The 15,703-nt window shown below is 39.1% G+C and overlaps 1 protein-coding gene across 2 annotated transcripts in view; it reads right to left on the bottom strand.

Moving 5' to 3' along the window:
- cacna1eb (calcium channel, voltage-dependent, R type, alpha 1E subunit b) overlaps positions 1–15,703 on the bottom strand; it is a 60,396-nt gene that overhangs the window by 18,519 nt on the left and 26,174 nt on the right. For both annotated transcript variants that reach the window (XM_039815503.1, XM_039815504.1), the window contains exons 6-21: positions 13,555–13,658; positions 12,267–12,425; positions 10,620–10,810; positions 10,432–10,535; positions 10,236–10,351; positions 9,072–9,125; positions 7,982–8,062; positions 7,622–7,831; positions 7,359–7,471; positions 6,981–7,093; positions 6,708–6,839; positions 6,359–6,428; positions 5,850–5,967; positions 5,118–5,185; positions 4,878–4,945; positions 860–1,615 (exon numbers count right to left, since the gene is read on the bottom strand). In XM_039815503.1, the coding sequence (XP_039671437.1) occupies positions 860–1,615; positions 4,878–4,945; positions 5,118–5,185; positions 5,850–5,967; positions 6,359–6,428; positions 6,708–6,839; positions 6,981–7,093; positions 7,359–7,471; positions 7,622–7,831; positions 7,982–8,062; positions 9,072–9,125; positions 10,236–10,351; positions 10,432–10,535; positions 10,620–10,810; positions 12,267–12,425; positions 13,555–13,658 (2,457 nt within the window). The remainder of the gene's footprint in view (positions 1–859; positions 1,616–4,877; positions 4,946–5,117; positions 5,186–5,849; positions 5,968–6,358; positions 6,429–6,707; positions 6,840–6,980; positions 7,094–7,358; positions 7,472–7,621; positions 7,832–7,981; positions 8,063–9,071; positions 9,126–10,235; positions 10,352–10,431; positions 10,536–10,619; positions 10,811–12,266; positions 12,426–13,554; positions 13,659–15,703) is intronic.

Here is a 15,703-nt window from a genome sequence, read left to right as displayed (position 1 = left end):
TTTTTGCTAACACACTAAACTAAGATGATGAACACATGGTAAACATTCAGTCTGCTTAACATCAGCACTGTCACAGTGAGCGTGTTAACATGCTTTTGTTAGCACTGAGCGCAAAGTAGCACTGTACAGCCTCAGCATGGCTGTAGAGGTCAACATCTTTTCAAGTCTTTCCCTTAAAACATCACTTAAATACCAATATGTACATTCCAAGACTTATTGGTTGCTGTAATTGTTTGTCTTCTCTATACTGGCTGTAAAGAAATCCCTTCCTAATGGGATTATATTCTCTTCCTAATAGAAGAAATGTGGGACATAATCCACAGCCCTCGTTCTGTGCAAAAATCCCTTCCAAAGTTCACATGAAGCAATATGAGGCCTCAGCAGTTAGACTAAACAAATGGGTGTCTTTGAAAGTTAAGTTAATATTAGATAAGTTAACTCTTTTTAAGGAGGAATCCAAAAGAGGGAACTAGAGGGAACTAGAAAGACAGTAACTTTGGAAAAAATACACACTTGATTTGTCTAACCCACACTTCTTAAACTTCATATAATTCCACTTACTTCCAATTACTGTGAGAATGCATTTTTGCATTAAAGGTAGACTGTGGACGTTGCTCCCCATCTCCATGAAGGGATCTCTTCTCAGCTAATAACTTTTTCAATGCACATATGGGCATGTGAATAATGTTTGACAAGGTGCAATTCTCTCTCAGGAGAAAATATCCAGTGACAAATAAACATTCCATTTAAAATAATTACCAGATAATTACTTACAACAAGAATAGATCATACTTCATGAGATAGTATTTAACCTTATAATCCCTCTTCCTCATCAAGTAATAGATGAGAACAGCCTTACCTTTGACAGTCTTCTCCAACTTCTGCGTATGGGTTGATGATGCATGTTCCACCATCTTCTTGGACTGACCCTCCTTCTTCCTCTGCTTTTTCTCTCTCCTCTCTGTCATCCTTCTCTTCCTTCTCATCCAGTATCTTCCTCTCCTGGCTGTGCGACCGTCTGACTTGTGGCACCTCATGAGGTGCCTGGGTGCAGTCCAGACTCTTGGCCTCAGCGCGAGCATCGCGGTGACGGTGCCGTCTGTGTCTCGCCCCTTCGTCTGGCCCCTGACTGGGTCTGAACTTGCGGGCCATCCTGTGCCTGCCTCCGCCTGTGGTCCGGTGGTTAGCTCCTCCAGTTTTCTCCTCGCTCAGGTTTACTAGAGGCTCAGCCGTCGGAGGCTCAGGGATGGGGATGGTGATGGACATCGGGGGCTCAGGGATAGGCATCCCCACAGACATGGGAGACTCAGGCAGGTGAGTCGGGCTGGGCTCGGCGAGGTGGGGTATGGTGGGAGTTTCAACGGTGTCCTCTGTAGGGCTTGCAAACAGCTCCTCTCTGCTTGCCATCTGGCGCCGTTTGCGTAGCTGGTTGGCTCTCTGCTCCCACACTGACATGTGAACCTTTCTCCTCCTCTCGCGGCGGCTGACGAAGGCGTTAGAGCCATTGAGGGGCTGTTCGTCTGGGGCCATTGTCTTGTCCTCTGGCTCATCTGGGAAGTTTGGTCGGCCTCTGTGGATGGCTCGTTTCCTGTATAGGTAGGGCCTTCTCCTCCCACTAAGGACATAATATATTTCATATCAATATGGGGCAGCAATAGGCCCAAATTTAAGGAATTGGTGACAAGAAACATTAAGACTTTAGCATACCAGTTATATAAAAGAATATTTAAACAAATCAAATAAAAGCTGCAAGAAAAGGACAGACCTTTTCTGTGAATTTATAATGTTAGTTAATCAGTAACACAAAACAATTCCTATGGAAAAATATGCTAAATACTTCAAGCTAAAAAAAAATACAAAAACATAAAAAAAAGAAAAAGAAGATACCTGAGAGGTAAGGACAGATAAAAAGAACAAAAACCACAAGAACGAAAAAGGCAAGGTGCAGGATTTAAGTACAGAGTGTAGAAAAGAATCTCAATAATTGAGTAGGAAAACTCAAGGGAGAAATTCTGTGAGACAGAGATGCATACAATTATACTTACTGGTATTCAGATTCTTTTGTTGTCCATGTAATCAATGAGTGATTTTTGAAAACAAGACATTAGTGTTTTACAACATACATAGAACATTTGTTGTGACACAGAACAAAGTGTGTAAAGGGGACACAAAGTGTAGGTGAAGGTTATCCAGTTTACACAGGTTTAGAAGGGACTGAAATCAGTTCTTTAAGATTAATAATGTTAAGGGAGCATTCAATTTTATGCCCATTAACATGAAATATTTTCTTACTTTAAAGTGCTCATATTATGCTCATTTTCAGGTTCATAATTGTATTTAGAGGTTGTACCAGAATAGGTTTATGTGATTTCATTTTCAGAAAACACCATATATTTGTTTTACTGCACATTGCTGCAGCTCCTCTTTTTTACTCTGTGTTGGGCTCTCTGTTTTAGCTACAGAGTGAGGCATCTCACTTCTGTTCCATCTTTGTTGGGAGTCACACATGCACAGTAAGTACTGCTAGCTTGTCAGTTGTAGAGTATGATGGCGTGCCACGCTAGCAGCTATGCGAGCATTATAACGTGTGTTACAAAGTGATGCACATTCATCACAGAAGTAAAGGCTGGACTACAATAGAGCTGTTTGGAGCAGTTTGTGAACTGTGTTTTCTGTTGGAGATGGTAAGTCCCTTTGGGGTGGACTTTGGGCTTTTTCACTTTGTAAACCTATAAACATAAACGTGCACAAAAAGATATATAACGCAATAAAGGAAAGGGGAAAAGCCAAAAAGCATCATATGAGGACTTTAAGGTTTAAGATTCAAATTGATTCGAAAGCTGACAGAATGTCAAAATACACAACATTTTGGTCAGTGCCACATAACAGGCATAAAACAAGACAATGTGATGGAACCAGCAAAAGCCTGTAATACACATCAGAATCAGGGTCTTGATAGCTGCAACACGTACAAGACTAACATTCAAATATGTAACAGACAAATGATACATTCAGTGTCACAGCTATAGATTCAGTTACCCGTCACTGTACGTAGGTGTTAGTTGCCTTTTCTCTCACTTTATGGAGTTAAAATGTGTCTATATGTTTTTGTCTTTTGTCTGAAATGCAGTTTGTAACTTTGTGAAGAAACGTGCTACCCAAAATAAAAGTTTATTGTTATCATTATTACATGATTTTAGGGAGTTTGAAGGGCCCCCCATAACTTCACCAGGGATTACACGTAAACATTCGTATTATTGCCTGCAATAATATAAATGTTTGATTTCCTGCCTTCAAGTAGGTACTGCTGTCCCCCCATTTAGATATGGTACAAAAATCAGCTTGCAGAGACTTTAAACACTTATATATAATAAATAAGTTATTATTCACAGTGAACATTTATTTGTTCATTAATTTCTTTTGGTAAAGCAGTTGCAAATTAGAAATTGTTTTTAAAACACTTTATTGTTGGTGTTATCAGGTTTGTTGGGAAGCTCCAACATTCAATACTTGAGGATATAAACCTTTTCAATGAAATTCCATTGCTAGGCAATAGCCTGGCCCCTTGTTAACTTCCTGTCAGTTGATGTCATTCACATGACACACTGCAACAGGAAATCAAGCTTTGGCCATTTAGAATTTTTATGTTTACATCTGTTGGAAGGTTATTTTGATTTCATTGCAGATAAGCAAACCAAGAAATTTCAAATGATCATTTTCACAATTGCCATAATTTGCCTTGTGGGTTAGATTTTCCAAAGATTAAGCCTGACTTGTTCATTGTTCATGTTATGAACTACAAATAAAGCTTTACCTGGTAAGCAGGAAAAACACATTTATCAATCTGTAATCATATACATTTTTATTTATTTTTTAAAATCTAGCTAGTAATGGAAATACCCAGAGTTTATTGTTAATGGTGTAAAACATGCAATAACTGACACTGATCAGACGGAGTCATACTAAGTAAGTAAAAATCTGACACACTCCAAAATGTGCCTCCTCCCAGTAGAGTGACACACTGAGACTTCCCACAGTTCCCGAAAACTACCTACTGCCCTCCTCCTGACTTACTGGATCATTAGACCTGTGGGAAAGCCACCAGGTACCAGGGACAAGGACTGCAAATTATCCTACGGCTAGAAGTCCCACATACATTGCATCGGTTGCACTTCAGATGTAACAATGCCTGTATGTATTGTCCCAGACAAATAAACTGATAAAATAAAAATAAAATAGGTCATTGGAAGGAACAGGACAGGAGGTCAGTGAAGAATCTCATTAACTAAAGAGGCTGCTTATCACCACTCATAGGCTGAGACGGTTATAGAAGGAGGTTCAGTTATGCTGCAAAATCAGTCTCTCAGAGGTCATGCTTTTAAATCAGGCACATTCAATAAACATTCAGGATTGTGTCATCAATGCCTTAAACATGCCTTTCTAACTGAACTGCATTCACCATGCAACTGGAGGCACTGCGGAGCAGATTAAGCATTCACCAGCTACACCTTTAACTGGTTCTCAGAGAGTCCACAGTTGAAGACATTGTGGAAATATCGATCTTATTGGCAATACCTAATTGATTTTTTACACAACTTCTCTCCAATAACAGAAGTAGCATGATGATCGCATTCAGGAACACCACCAGTTCTCCCACAAGCATCCGTATTGTACAAATCGAAGCTTGATTCTACTACTTGCATCTGCTTCAAAAAGACAAAACAATTTAAAGAATCATGACACGTTTTCAGCCCAATCTGAATTTTCCATTTGCTCAAGAGGAGAGCTGATCTGAGAAACAGTCACACACTCACGACTAAGAACTACTTGAGAGTATATCATCCTAGAACGCTCACTTTGTTAGCTTGTTAACTTACTCAGATATAAGGCCATCTCTGCCTCTGGCATATCTCTGGTTGAAAAACTCCTCCTCCTCCTCTTCATCCTGATAAAGACAAAATGAACATGCACATTTAATGACCATTTACTGGAACACCAGAACTATATAAATCTATCAAATATTACACCTGTAACATACATCATTGAAGGTGTGTGCTGTATGAATAAATATATTGTATTGGTTAAACTGCCATAACAGAGGTAAAAACAGTTCAAACCTTTGTCAGTTCCTGTGCGTTGGCCAGATTATCCACAGCGATGGCCAAAAAGACGTTCAGCAGTGTATCTGTCATGAAGGCATTTAAGCACAAACACACCAAACTGTGGGAACCTATTATTGTTTGTCCTCCCCTCTCCCTTTCATAAATGCATACAGTTAAAACTCAAACTGATTTTGAGTTTGCATGGCAAAAGAATCTCAATTCAATTTTCAGTCTTGATGTTAAGTTAAGCTAAGCGGCAGCTCACCTTACAAACATTAGAGTGGTATCAGTCTTCTCATCTAACTCTCCACAAGACAGCAAATACGTCTTTCCCAAAATGATGAACTAAAGACTTTTCTTACAAGGCATGCAATCATTACATAAAATATGATGTGATGCTATGAATTTAGCATCCCAGCAGTATATAAAGTATTAAAAAATAGCATTAAACATTAAATCTACGCAGCAGCAACAATAATACAGTAAAATAATATATAATTCTGACAGGGGCCCTTTTGCTGGCATTTTGAGTACTTTTACTTTTGACAGTATATTTTGCTCTATATTTTAAATGAAGTAACATTTTCAATGCAGAACTTTTTCTTGTGATGGAGTACTCTTACAATGCAGTATTACTGCTTTTACTCAAGTAAAGGATCTGAGTAGTTCTTCCACCACTGACTGTGTACAGACGTATACGCTACATCAGAGCTCTCTGCCCACTTGTTGAAGGTTCAATAAGGATACAGTTTCCAAACAGGGTGAGCACTATGAAGTAGATCGATGACCACATTCCATACTGCACTCCACCCTGCGAGCGAATCCCATTATACATCACCTCATTCCAGTCCTCACCAGTCAGAATCTGTAGGCAAACACACCGAATATTTAGCATATATAATTGCATTGCTCATATTTGATCGGCCTAAAAATACATTAAGCAGGAGACATATTCTCTGTCTGCAAACCAGTTCAAGATATGCTATTAAAAATGGCAGCGAGATCCGTAATTACTATGTGTGCTGATCAAAACACTCTTTCACAGTGCGGTTGGTTTTGTAGCATATCTGATGTGGATTCACTTGTCTGATATTCATGTGCGCATATGTGTGCATGGATGTGTGGGATGATAGCGGAGGCAGGGGGTGGAGAGCGAGTGAGCAGAGTTGTTTAATCTGCGCCTGGGGTGAGAAATATCCCAGGGTGCAATGTGTCATGGAGAGCAGGCAGAATGAGGGGATCTGTGGGAGCCAAACCTGAAACACTGTCATGATGGCAGCTGGAAACGTGTCAAAGTTGGTGGGAGTGTAATCTTCAAAGATGAACCTAGAGGGAAGGCAGATAGAAAGCAGGGTCAGATATGACCAAGGAAGAATAGGAGGAGGAAGATGAGGAGGAGGATGCAGAGCTATTTTCATCCGGACATGTCATTTCCTCTCCTCTTAATCATTGAAAAAAACTGCTGTTCTGTTTGCAGGGTGTGTAGCTACCATTTTAAACTGGCATAATCAGATATGTAGATTAAAAATATACTAAGAAAAGCTGCCCTTGATAACTGAAGCAGCGAGGATGTCAGCTTTGGTGTCCTTGAAGTCTTTTACTCACCTTCCTCCAAAAAGCTGCATTCCCAGCAGAGCAAACACCACAACGAAGAGAAAGAGAAGAAAAAGCAGGCTGATAATGGACTTCATGGAGCTCATGAGGGACACAACCAGGTTCCTGAGAGAGGCCCAGTATCTGACAAAAAAATAAATAATCAGATTTTCAGATTTTTTGTCGTTTTTTAACAGAATTCTGTGGAAATATAGACACAAATACGTATACTACAACCCAGGCCTAATTTAGCAGGAATGCTGTGCTTTTGGTTGTCCCACTTACTTGGTGATCTTGAAAATTCTCAGAAGTCTCAGTGCCCTAAGTACGCTGATCCCAAATGACATGCCAGGCCTGAAGAAGCCCCAAACCACCTCAAAGATGCTGCCAACAATAACCTGCAAAACATGTCAGCATAGACATGTGTTTATATGTTTGTATGTGATCACTACATTTGTGAGAATGGTTAACTTGCTGATTTATATTCTGTTAATTAAAAAACAAAAGTAATGTAAATGATAAAACACTTTTATCAGTTAATTAGGATAACCCAAATTCCTAATTTTGCACTAGAAATTTAACTTTTACGTTTGCAACATAAAACAAACATTGTTTTCTTTTTTTGTGTAATATGGAGTCAGTATGAGGGATGAAGGACCTCACCCCACAGTCGAAGCAGTTGAAAGATGAATGGAAGTAGAGCCGGAAACCCAGACCATACATTTTCAAAAACATCTCAGCCAAAAACAGCCCCAGGAAAACAAACTCTGCATAGTCTAGAGGTGAGGAAACAAAAAAGAAGTTAGCTCAAAGAAGAGAGAGGAAACTGTCTGCCAAAAAAATGCATTCATCAGACATGACCTGATTTATTATAACATGTAGTAAACCATAGAAAAACAGCACAAATATTCAGATCTAAAACCCACAGAGGAAGATGGTCAGCCAGTCGGGCTGGTTGTGGTGGACGATGGCCACACAGATGGTGTTGAGAGCCACCAGACTGAGCACCATTAGGTAGAAAGTGTCTGTCTTCACCATGCGGCGGATGGAGATGCGTAACATGCGCTCTTTACGCCGCAGGTAGGCAGCGGGGCCTCGCCGGCCGCTGCGGAAGTTCATCCTAGATCGCGACATGCCTGAGGGAGAAAGAGGGAGAATCACAGGAGGGAAAGAGAGAAGTGCAGGAGGGTGAGGAAGTGGTAATACGTAGGCGAAATATACACCAAGAAAAGAAGCCTGCTCTGAAGGCAGTGAGTAACTGAAAAGACTGAAAGTCCTTTACTCACTGGCAGTAGACATGTCCGTATACTTCTCGTCCCCTGGCGCTCCTCTCCGTGCACCAGTCTTCTTACTCGCTCTCTTTAGCACTAGAAATGTTCCACAAAAACTCAAGGTTATAAAAATTTCAATATATTTCAAATGAAAATGAAAACAACAAAAGAAATGATCACTATTGGTAAACTAAAAAGGTCTGCTCAACAGTGAATAGGCTTTACACTTTCCTATTATCTGCAGTTATCAAAGCAAACTGACTCTGTGGATAGAACAGTGCATTGAATTTATTCACATGGTTCACAATTCACGAATTTAGCACCCTAATACCATGGCCACTTAATAAACGAGCAAGAGGCGGTTGTGATCAGTTTAACCCATGGTTAAGTACCGAACATTGCTGGGTTCATCTATTGGCTGCAGTCATGGCTTTTTAACAATCGTTTATGGCTTTACTCAAAGATCAAAGGACCATTACAGAGAGACCTACAATGCTCCCACTATATTTGGCACCTCAAGCATGAGAGGAAGAGGTGGCAAGCACTGTTGAAAAGTTTAATGATATCAGGTCTCTCACAGGATGAATTAGTGAAGGATTTTAAAACTTATTTTACCACCGATGCCTGAATTAATGAACAATCAATTAAAGGAGAAAGCTCGAGGGACGCTCGCTCGCCCCCACTTCTCACTCATCAATTTAATCATTCCTTAGTTTATAACTTTAATTTCATTCTTCTGCCTATTTTATAATGTCCGTTGGGACCCTTTTTTAATTCCTATTTGTTCACATGCTGTATGAAAAGCGATTTGCAGGATTTCGTCCATGCAGTTGGCATGAATGAAAGTTAAATATGAAGAGTGACTGCTGGTCTGATGTTGCCTAATGTTAAATCAAGCATTTGTATTGTTGCTATGGTTACTTGCAGCTTACACAATGACTTACAGTACCAAGATGGATAAACTCGACCAGAACTACATTTGACATGTTTGGATATACGGTTAAAACACACAGCAGTTAATCCAATCAGACAGTATATTTTGTGTCTGTAATAATCGCGATCCATGTGTAATTAGATGTGATTATTCTAACGTATGAGAACTCACCATCTAACGGCGATCTCCCAGAACTTTTATTCTCCTCTGCAAGCATTACCTCCTCTGTAATAAATTAAAACTGGAGGTTATACACAGATTAACTTGTTTTCATTAAGGCACAATTTAAATCATCACACGTGGAAACATACATTGCAGGATTGTATTCTTTAGGATGTCTGCAAATGTCTACAGGAACTGAGGCCAAACCGATGTAAATGCTGCTTTGAGAGGCCACTATGACCTTCTTCAGAGAAAGAGCTCTTATTCTCTCTTACATTCTGGCAATATCTCGCTCTTCCTTTTCTCGCTCTCTTCCCACACTCACCCACATCCATGCACACATAAATATGCACCACAGCTCTCTCACACACACACATGCAAGTAAACACACAAACACACACACCAATGCGCGTGCACACAAATTTAAGTCAGTGAGTCAGTATCACCTTTTTCTCACCTTCTACTTGCGTGGGAGACTAGCAATGTAGATTGCATTACACCACTGTGTGTGTGTGTGTGTGTGTGTGTGTGTGTGTGTGTGTGTGTGTGTGTGTGTGTGTGTGTGTGTGTGTGTGTGTGCGTGTGCGTGCATGCATGCAACTCAAAAAAGCTACTCTACTGTGTGTATAAAATGAGATTCAGTTTGTCATAGTTTGACATTTTGGGAAATATGCTTATTCACTTTCTTGCCTTTTCAGAGTTAGATGAGAATATTGATACCACTCTCAGATATGAAAGTGGGATCAATCTTCTCATCCAACTTGCAGCAGGAAAGTGAATAAAAGGGTATTTCCCAAAATAAAGAACTATTCCTTTAAATGCTTTTTACAGCTTTGTACAGAAAAACAAAACAAAACAAAAATTATCAGAAAAAGCCACATAAGAGAGGTTCTAAACATTTTGGAACAGACATTACGTTTTGTCTGTTGTGAACAAACCTTTTAATAATGACAGCAGAAAAACATCTGAATCCAAAATGCATAAAGTGGGACTGACAGCACTGCTCATTTGTTGCGTTTAGAGGTAGTTCGGGTGATGAGAGCAACTCTCCCATAACTACTGAAGCCTGCCTGCTCACTCACTCACTATAAGCCTCTCTGTTACTGTAAACCTCCACATAATTAAACAACAAGATTGTGTCTGCAGATGTGAAGTTGTTCTGCTGCCCAGTACCTGCCCTGTCTATCCAGGCTCGGTAGCCGTTCAGTTCTCTTTCCACCTGTTGCTGGCGGCGTAGCTTCATGAAGGCCCGCCTGTTCTCCACCCTCTCCCTTTCCTTGGCAAATTCTCTGAAGAGGGAAGCATTAAAAACATAATGCATAATAGAGACAAACACCAGTGTTATACACGTAGGGAGATTCACACTCACCCCGACAGGACTCCCAACACCAGGTTCAGCACAAAGAACGACCCAATAATGATGAGGGGAATGAAGTACATCCAGTTCCATGTGGTACCCAAGGCGTCGTTGGTCTGAAACACATTCATGTTAACACACATTTACAACAACTGTGTGATGCTTTGTGGTTCATTTGTTTCCGCAGAAGTGAAGCTCACATTATAGAGAACGGCTGTCCATCCCTCCATGGTGATACACTGGAAGACTGTGAGTACAGCAAACAGGATGTTGTCGAACTGCGTGATGCCGTCGTTGGGTCCAATCCAGGTGTCGTTGCAGTCGTACTTCTCTGGACACTTCCTCACTCCGCAGGCGAACGCCAACTCTGTCGAGTCGACAGTCTCATTGTCTACAAAAAAAATAGTAAAGAAAACGACTCACAACCGAGTCATGTCCTGTTTTTTTTCCCCGACCATTTATTATATCTCTCCCAGACACTTTGGTTTGAGTAGTGATCAAACAAACAAGATATAACATGTTTATGAATGAGCTTAAGAGAACTGTTGCTTTAAGGAAACTCTTAATTCACATTGTTTTTGCACACTGTACAACCATTATCACAATTCTTTCATTTTCACAGTTTAAATCTCTCGTCTTTTAATGGTACTGCTCATGCTTTAACTACACAACTAAATAAGCACTTAATGTTCATGGGTGTATGTACATATATATGTATAAATACAGATTTTATATATTTTTTATTTTATTTTTTATCTTATATTTACTTTTTTTATTGTGTGTGTATATATATATATATTATTATTAATCTATATTTTTTATACACTTTATTTTAATTTTTGTATTATGTAGTTCTTTGTTTAAAACAAAAAAAAAAAAAAAAAAAGCACTTAATCGCACATTGCATTCTGTGTCGATAGCAAATATATCTTAAATGAATTTTGTTACATCACATTAGTCTATGATTTACTACAGCCAGTCATTGGTCCAGTACACTCACTTACACAAGTGTGATGTGACAACTTGAAACTGTCTTGCATCCAGTAGTTAAACATTTGAAAAATATTTGCATTTTTAATTTTTTCAATGAGGGTGAAGCAGCAGATGAAAGTATTTTTATATGTCTTAAAACATGTTTGGAGGGAATCTTTAAACCTTTAAAGATTTAAGGGAAAGATGTAAATATTTCCCCTGCTCTAAACGCTGTTTATACTTTTTCAGGTTTTATATCTGAATCCATCTTTGAGTTGTGCAGGGCGATGACAGTAAATGCTATGGTGTGGCGCGTGATTACAGAGTAGTTGTTGACTAATTAAGCAGTAGCTAAATTAGCCAGCAACAACTCTATTAATACGTCTGAGCTCACTGCTACTGTAATCTATGAAAGCCTCAGTTTCAGTTTTCAGTTGAGAACAGTGAGCAAACCACACATTTGATGTACCTGCTGGTGAACCAATCAAAGTGAATCATAAATACAGTGTGTGACAATAATCCTCTAAATGCATTAGTATTAGTATTGTGATAAAATCCAACAAAGTGTGACAATAATCCTCTAAAGGCATTAGTATCATGATAAAAGCAGGTGTGGAGACACCCCTTTATTCTAACTTTAAAAGACTGATAGCAAAACATGGTTTAAAATAATCCTGCAACATTTGTTCCCCTTCAAATTTTGGAGATGTCTTTTGATTTAATTTTATCTAGGTTTAATTTAAGCCAAAGGTTTTCCCCTTGTTTCTTACTATTTAGTTTCACACTGTATAAACAGGACATTTATATAAAACAAAAATGTATGTGGAGAGTGGACTGCACTCTGTTTTTTTTTTTTACAACAGAAAGAGACGTACCGAGGATTTCGACAGATGGCAAGCAGGTCTGGTGAAGCTTCCCGCTGTAGAACTCCAGACCAATGATGGCAAACATGAGGATGGCAAAGAACAAGAGAAGGCCAATCTGGAGCAGCGGGATCATGGCCTTCATGATGGACTTCAGCACAATCTGCAGGCCTTGAAGTATTCACAAAGAGAAATACATCCTGTTCAAGGATAACGCCACAGTATTTTACTTTACATTAATGTAAAGGAAATGTATTTGTCAGTGCTTCCTGCCTTTTGTAAAAAAATAAATAAAAAAAGCAAAAGAAAATCACCTCAGGAAGACTTGATGCTATATTGACTTAAAGTAAATCATTTTAAATGTTATGTGAATTGTGTTTTCCTAACATGATATATCTATAAAAGCTAGTCCTGTTCTACCAAAACTCAAATTAAAAGATTAAAGAGAACATATCCAGTAGCCTCCAACTCTGCCATGAGTTTTTCTTTTCTATTGCCTCAAGATTAACAAAACAGAATGCGGTCTTCATACTATGATATTTATAAATGTACATGCTCTCATATTTAGGGATTTGGTGGACTTTAAAAATGCACAATTAATGTTTGTATAAAGTAAAAAATAAAATGCTCCTGACTGTATCCTGAAATAGTTCCAGTTTCCAGTGAGTCCATTTGAAATAAGAGGAACAAATGCAAAACAAAATGTATAATACACTTAATAGATTAAAACAAATATTTAAAAATGAATGACAAATATAAAACTGAGGTGTAAACACTAGTCTGTATAAGAATTTTTCAAGAAAAATCTCAAAATGTGTTGCAAAAACTGCAAAAAAGCAAAACACATGCTTTTGAACATGTTTCTACATGTCTAAGCTGTTTTTCACAGAAGGTACCAATGACTTGCATACATACGTTGGTGGGTTTAAGCTGTTCAATGGAAAAAAGACCCAAGTATCAATGCTATATGTGTAGGCTTTAATCTGAAAAAGGGCCCAGAAATTAATCTTGAACCTTTAAATTATGTACAAACACAAAGGTATGGATTGACAGTATTATACAGTAAGAATGAGCATGTTTGTGCATCAGCAAATGCTATTTTTCTGAATGTTTTTGGGACAAATTGTTTTTTTTCCCCAAAGAGGATTTCATAAATATTATGACACATTCTCAAACAACTAGATTTATGAACTGAAAAGTCCTAAAAATTACCCGCAAAGATTAATGACTTGTTATTTGCATTATTACAGCAGTTTGTTCAACCTGACAGTGCAGGATTAGAGGTCAGTAACCGACTCACTGGGGATCCCGGAGACAAGTTTAAGAGGTCTCAGCACTCGCACTGCCCTCAGCGTCCGAAGGTCCACTGGAATGTTCATGTGGGCACCAGCAGTGGCCAGGATCCTGATGGACAACACACACACACACACACACACACACACACACACACACACACACACACACACACACACACACACACACACACACACACACACACACAATGTATACAGAGATATTGCTGATGGTAGTTCTGTTAGGCATTGTTTTCTTCTATTCTTTTGTTAAGACAGTTAAATAAATAGCTACAGTATTACTTGTGATGGCCTGAAAAGAAAAAATCCATTTGGGTTAAAATAGAGAAAATGCAACAGGGACATATTTAAAAAAAAATCCATTAGTAGGTAATTTGGCACCTAGCCTCTCTTTGCTTTCTAGAGATTAATGTTTTTGTCTGTGGTGTTTGACAAATGTAATGACAGAAATAGGTCAAAGGCAACAAATGGATGTAACTCAAGGACAGTTTTGGAAAGGAGTCATTTGAAATGAAAAAAGGGGAAATAATAAACTGATTTGATGTCATGCAGACGACTGAGCAGCCAGTGGGCGGTACAGTATATCTATTTAGTGTACCAGACTTGTATGGTGAGAGACAAAGAATGCACAGCTACATACACCTGGCAGGCATCTCTACTCACATCTACCCACGCACACATTGATGTCCCTCCACCCACACACAAACAATGAAAAACAGCAACAGGAGCAACCGGCAGGCAATCTCTTACCAACGTATAATCACATGTGAATGTTTCCTGTAGCGATGGCAAAAAAGCCAGATTTATGTTACTTTCAATTAGGGAAAGATAATGTTATAAGAAATTATATAAACGTGCCGCAATAACCCTGCCAAACAAAAACATTTTTCATTTATTCAAGTCCATATCAACCAAGCCAATTTGGTGACCCGTAACCATTTAAGATTTCACTGTTGATATCATATTTCCATGGTTGAGATTGTTAATATCTGCTGCTAATTCTCTAAGTAATATTTAAACTGAGTTGTGAAAAATATCCTAGAAATCATAATTTACTAACAAAAATCTTTGGACAGTGTTGGGAAGTGTGGGGGAGGGTAAGTGTGTGTGTGTGTGAGAGAGCAGGGGGTAGAAAGCACATGGCAGAAACTCAAGTGTGAGCCCACGCAGAATCTCTCCTGAAAGCAGTGGGAGGGAGGGAGGCAGAATAAGCGAGTGAATGAGTGAGGCCACGTTCACACTACTGCGGATAAACCTGAAAACGCTGTTCAAAGTGGTGAAATCTCACCGTCCAAAACAACGTGTTCAGGAACTTTCTTAAAGGTTTACTGTCAAGACTGAACGCTATGGCACATGAAGGTATGCTTTTGTTGGCTGAGTAGTGCTCCCCATTACTAATTAAACAGATCTCAATGTGTAAAATTAAAACAACGCAATACAGAACACCCCAAATATGCTTATAATGGCAGGCAACGTAAGTTTTTGAGTTGAATTTACAGGTACAGTTGGGGCAAGCTTCATTTTTTTTTAGATACATTTTTTATTAGCACCATTTATCATTCAGACATACAGAACAAATTCCACAATATGTGCCAGGTAGTATCAGATGGTGCATAGAACAGAGAAACACAAATTGAACAAGAATAAAAACCCTCTCCCACCCCCACCCTCTGCGGTCTCGAGGAAAACAAACAAACAAACAAACAGAAATCACACCTTGCCTAGTCACTGTCCGCTAGTTCTTGTGGCGCTGAGGTCACTAGGTCTGATATTTGTGCTGCTGTGCTTTCCCATAGGCTGATAGTGATGATTTGGCTTTGTTAATCCTTGCTGTAGAGAGCTCAAGCATGAGTATGTCTACAAAATACGCTAACCACTGTTTTATACAAAGCGAGTTGGGGGGGGGAGCCAGCACTGAGCTATCATTTTCTTGGTTGCAGTTGAGCCGGCTAGCCAAATCTTCCTCTGTCTCTCGAGCAGGTGTAATTTAGAGTCGTCATTAAGTAACAAAACAATCGGGTCAGTAGGAATTCGATATCCTATCACATCAGATATTATTTATGTTGTTTTATGCCAGAACTCATGCGCCTGTCCACACTCCCAGACCATATGCAGGAAAGTTCCAGTTTGTTCAGG

Source organism: Perca fluviatilis, chromosome 11 (genome assembly GCF_010015445.1).
Source record: "Perca fluviatilis chromosome 11, GENO_Pfluv_1.0, whole genome shotgun sequence".
Taxonomy (NCBI): domain Eukaryota; kingdom Metazoa; phylum Chordata; class Actinopteri; order Perciformes; family Percidae; genus Perca; species Perca fluviatilis.
The sequence above is the reverse complement of the archived record's forward strand: the minus strand, read 5'-3'. Positions and strand labels throughout refer to the sequence as shown.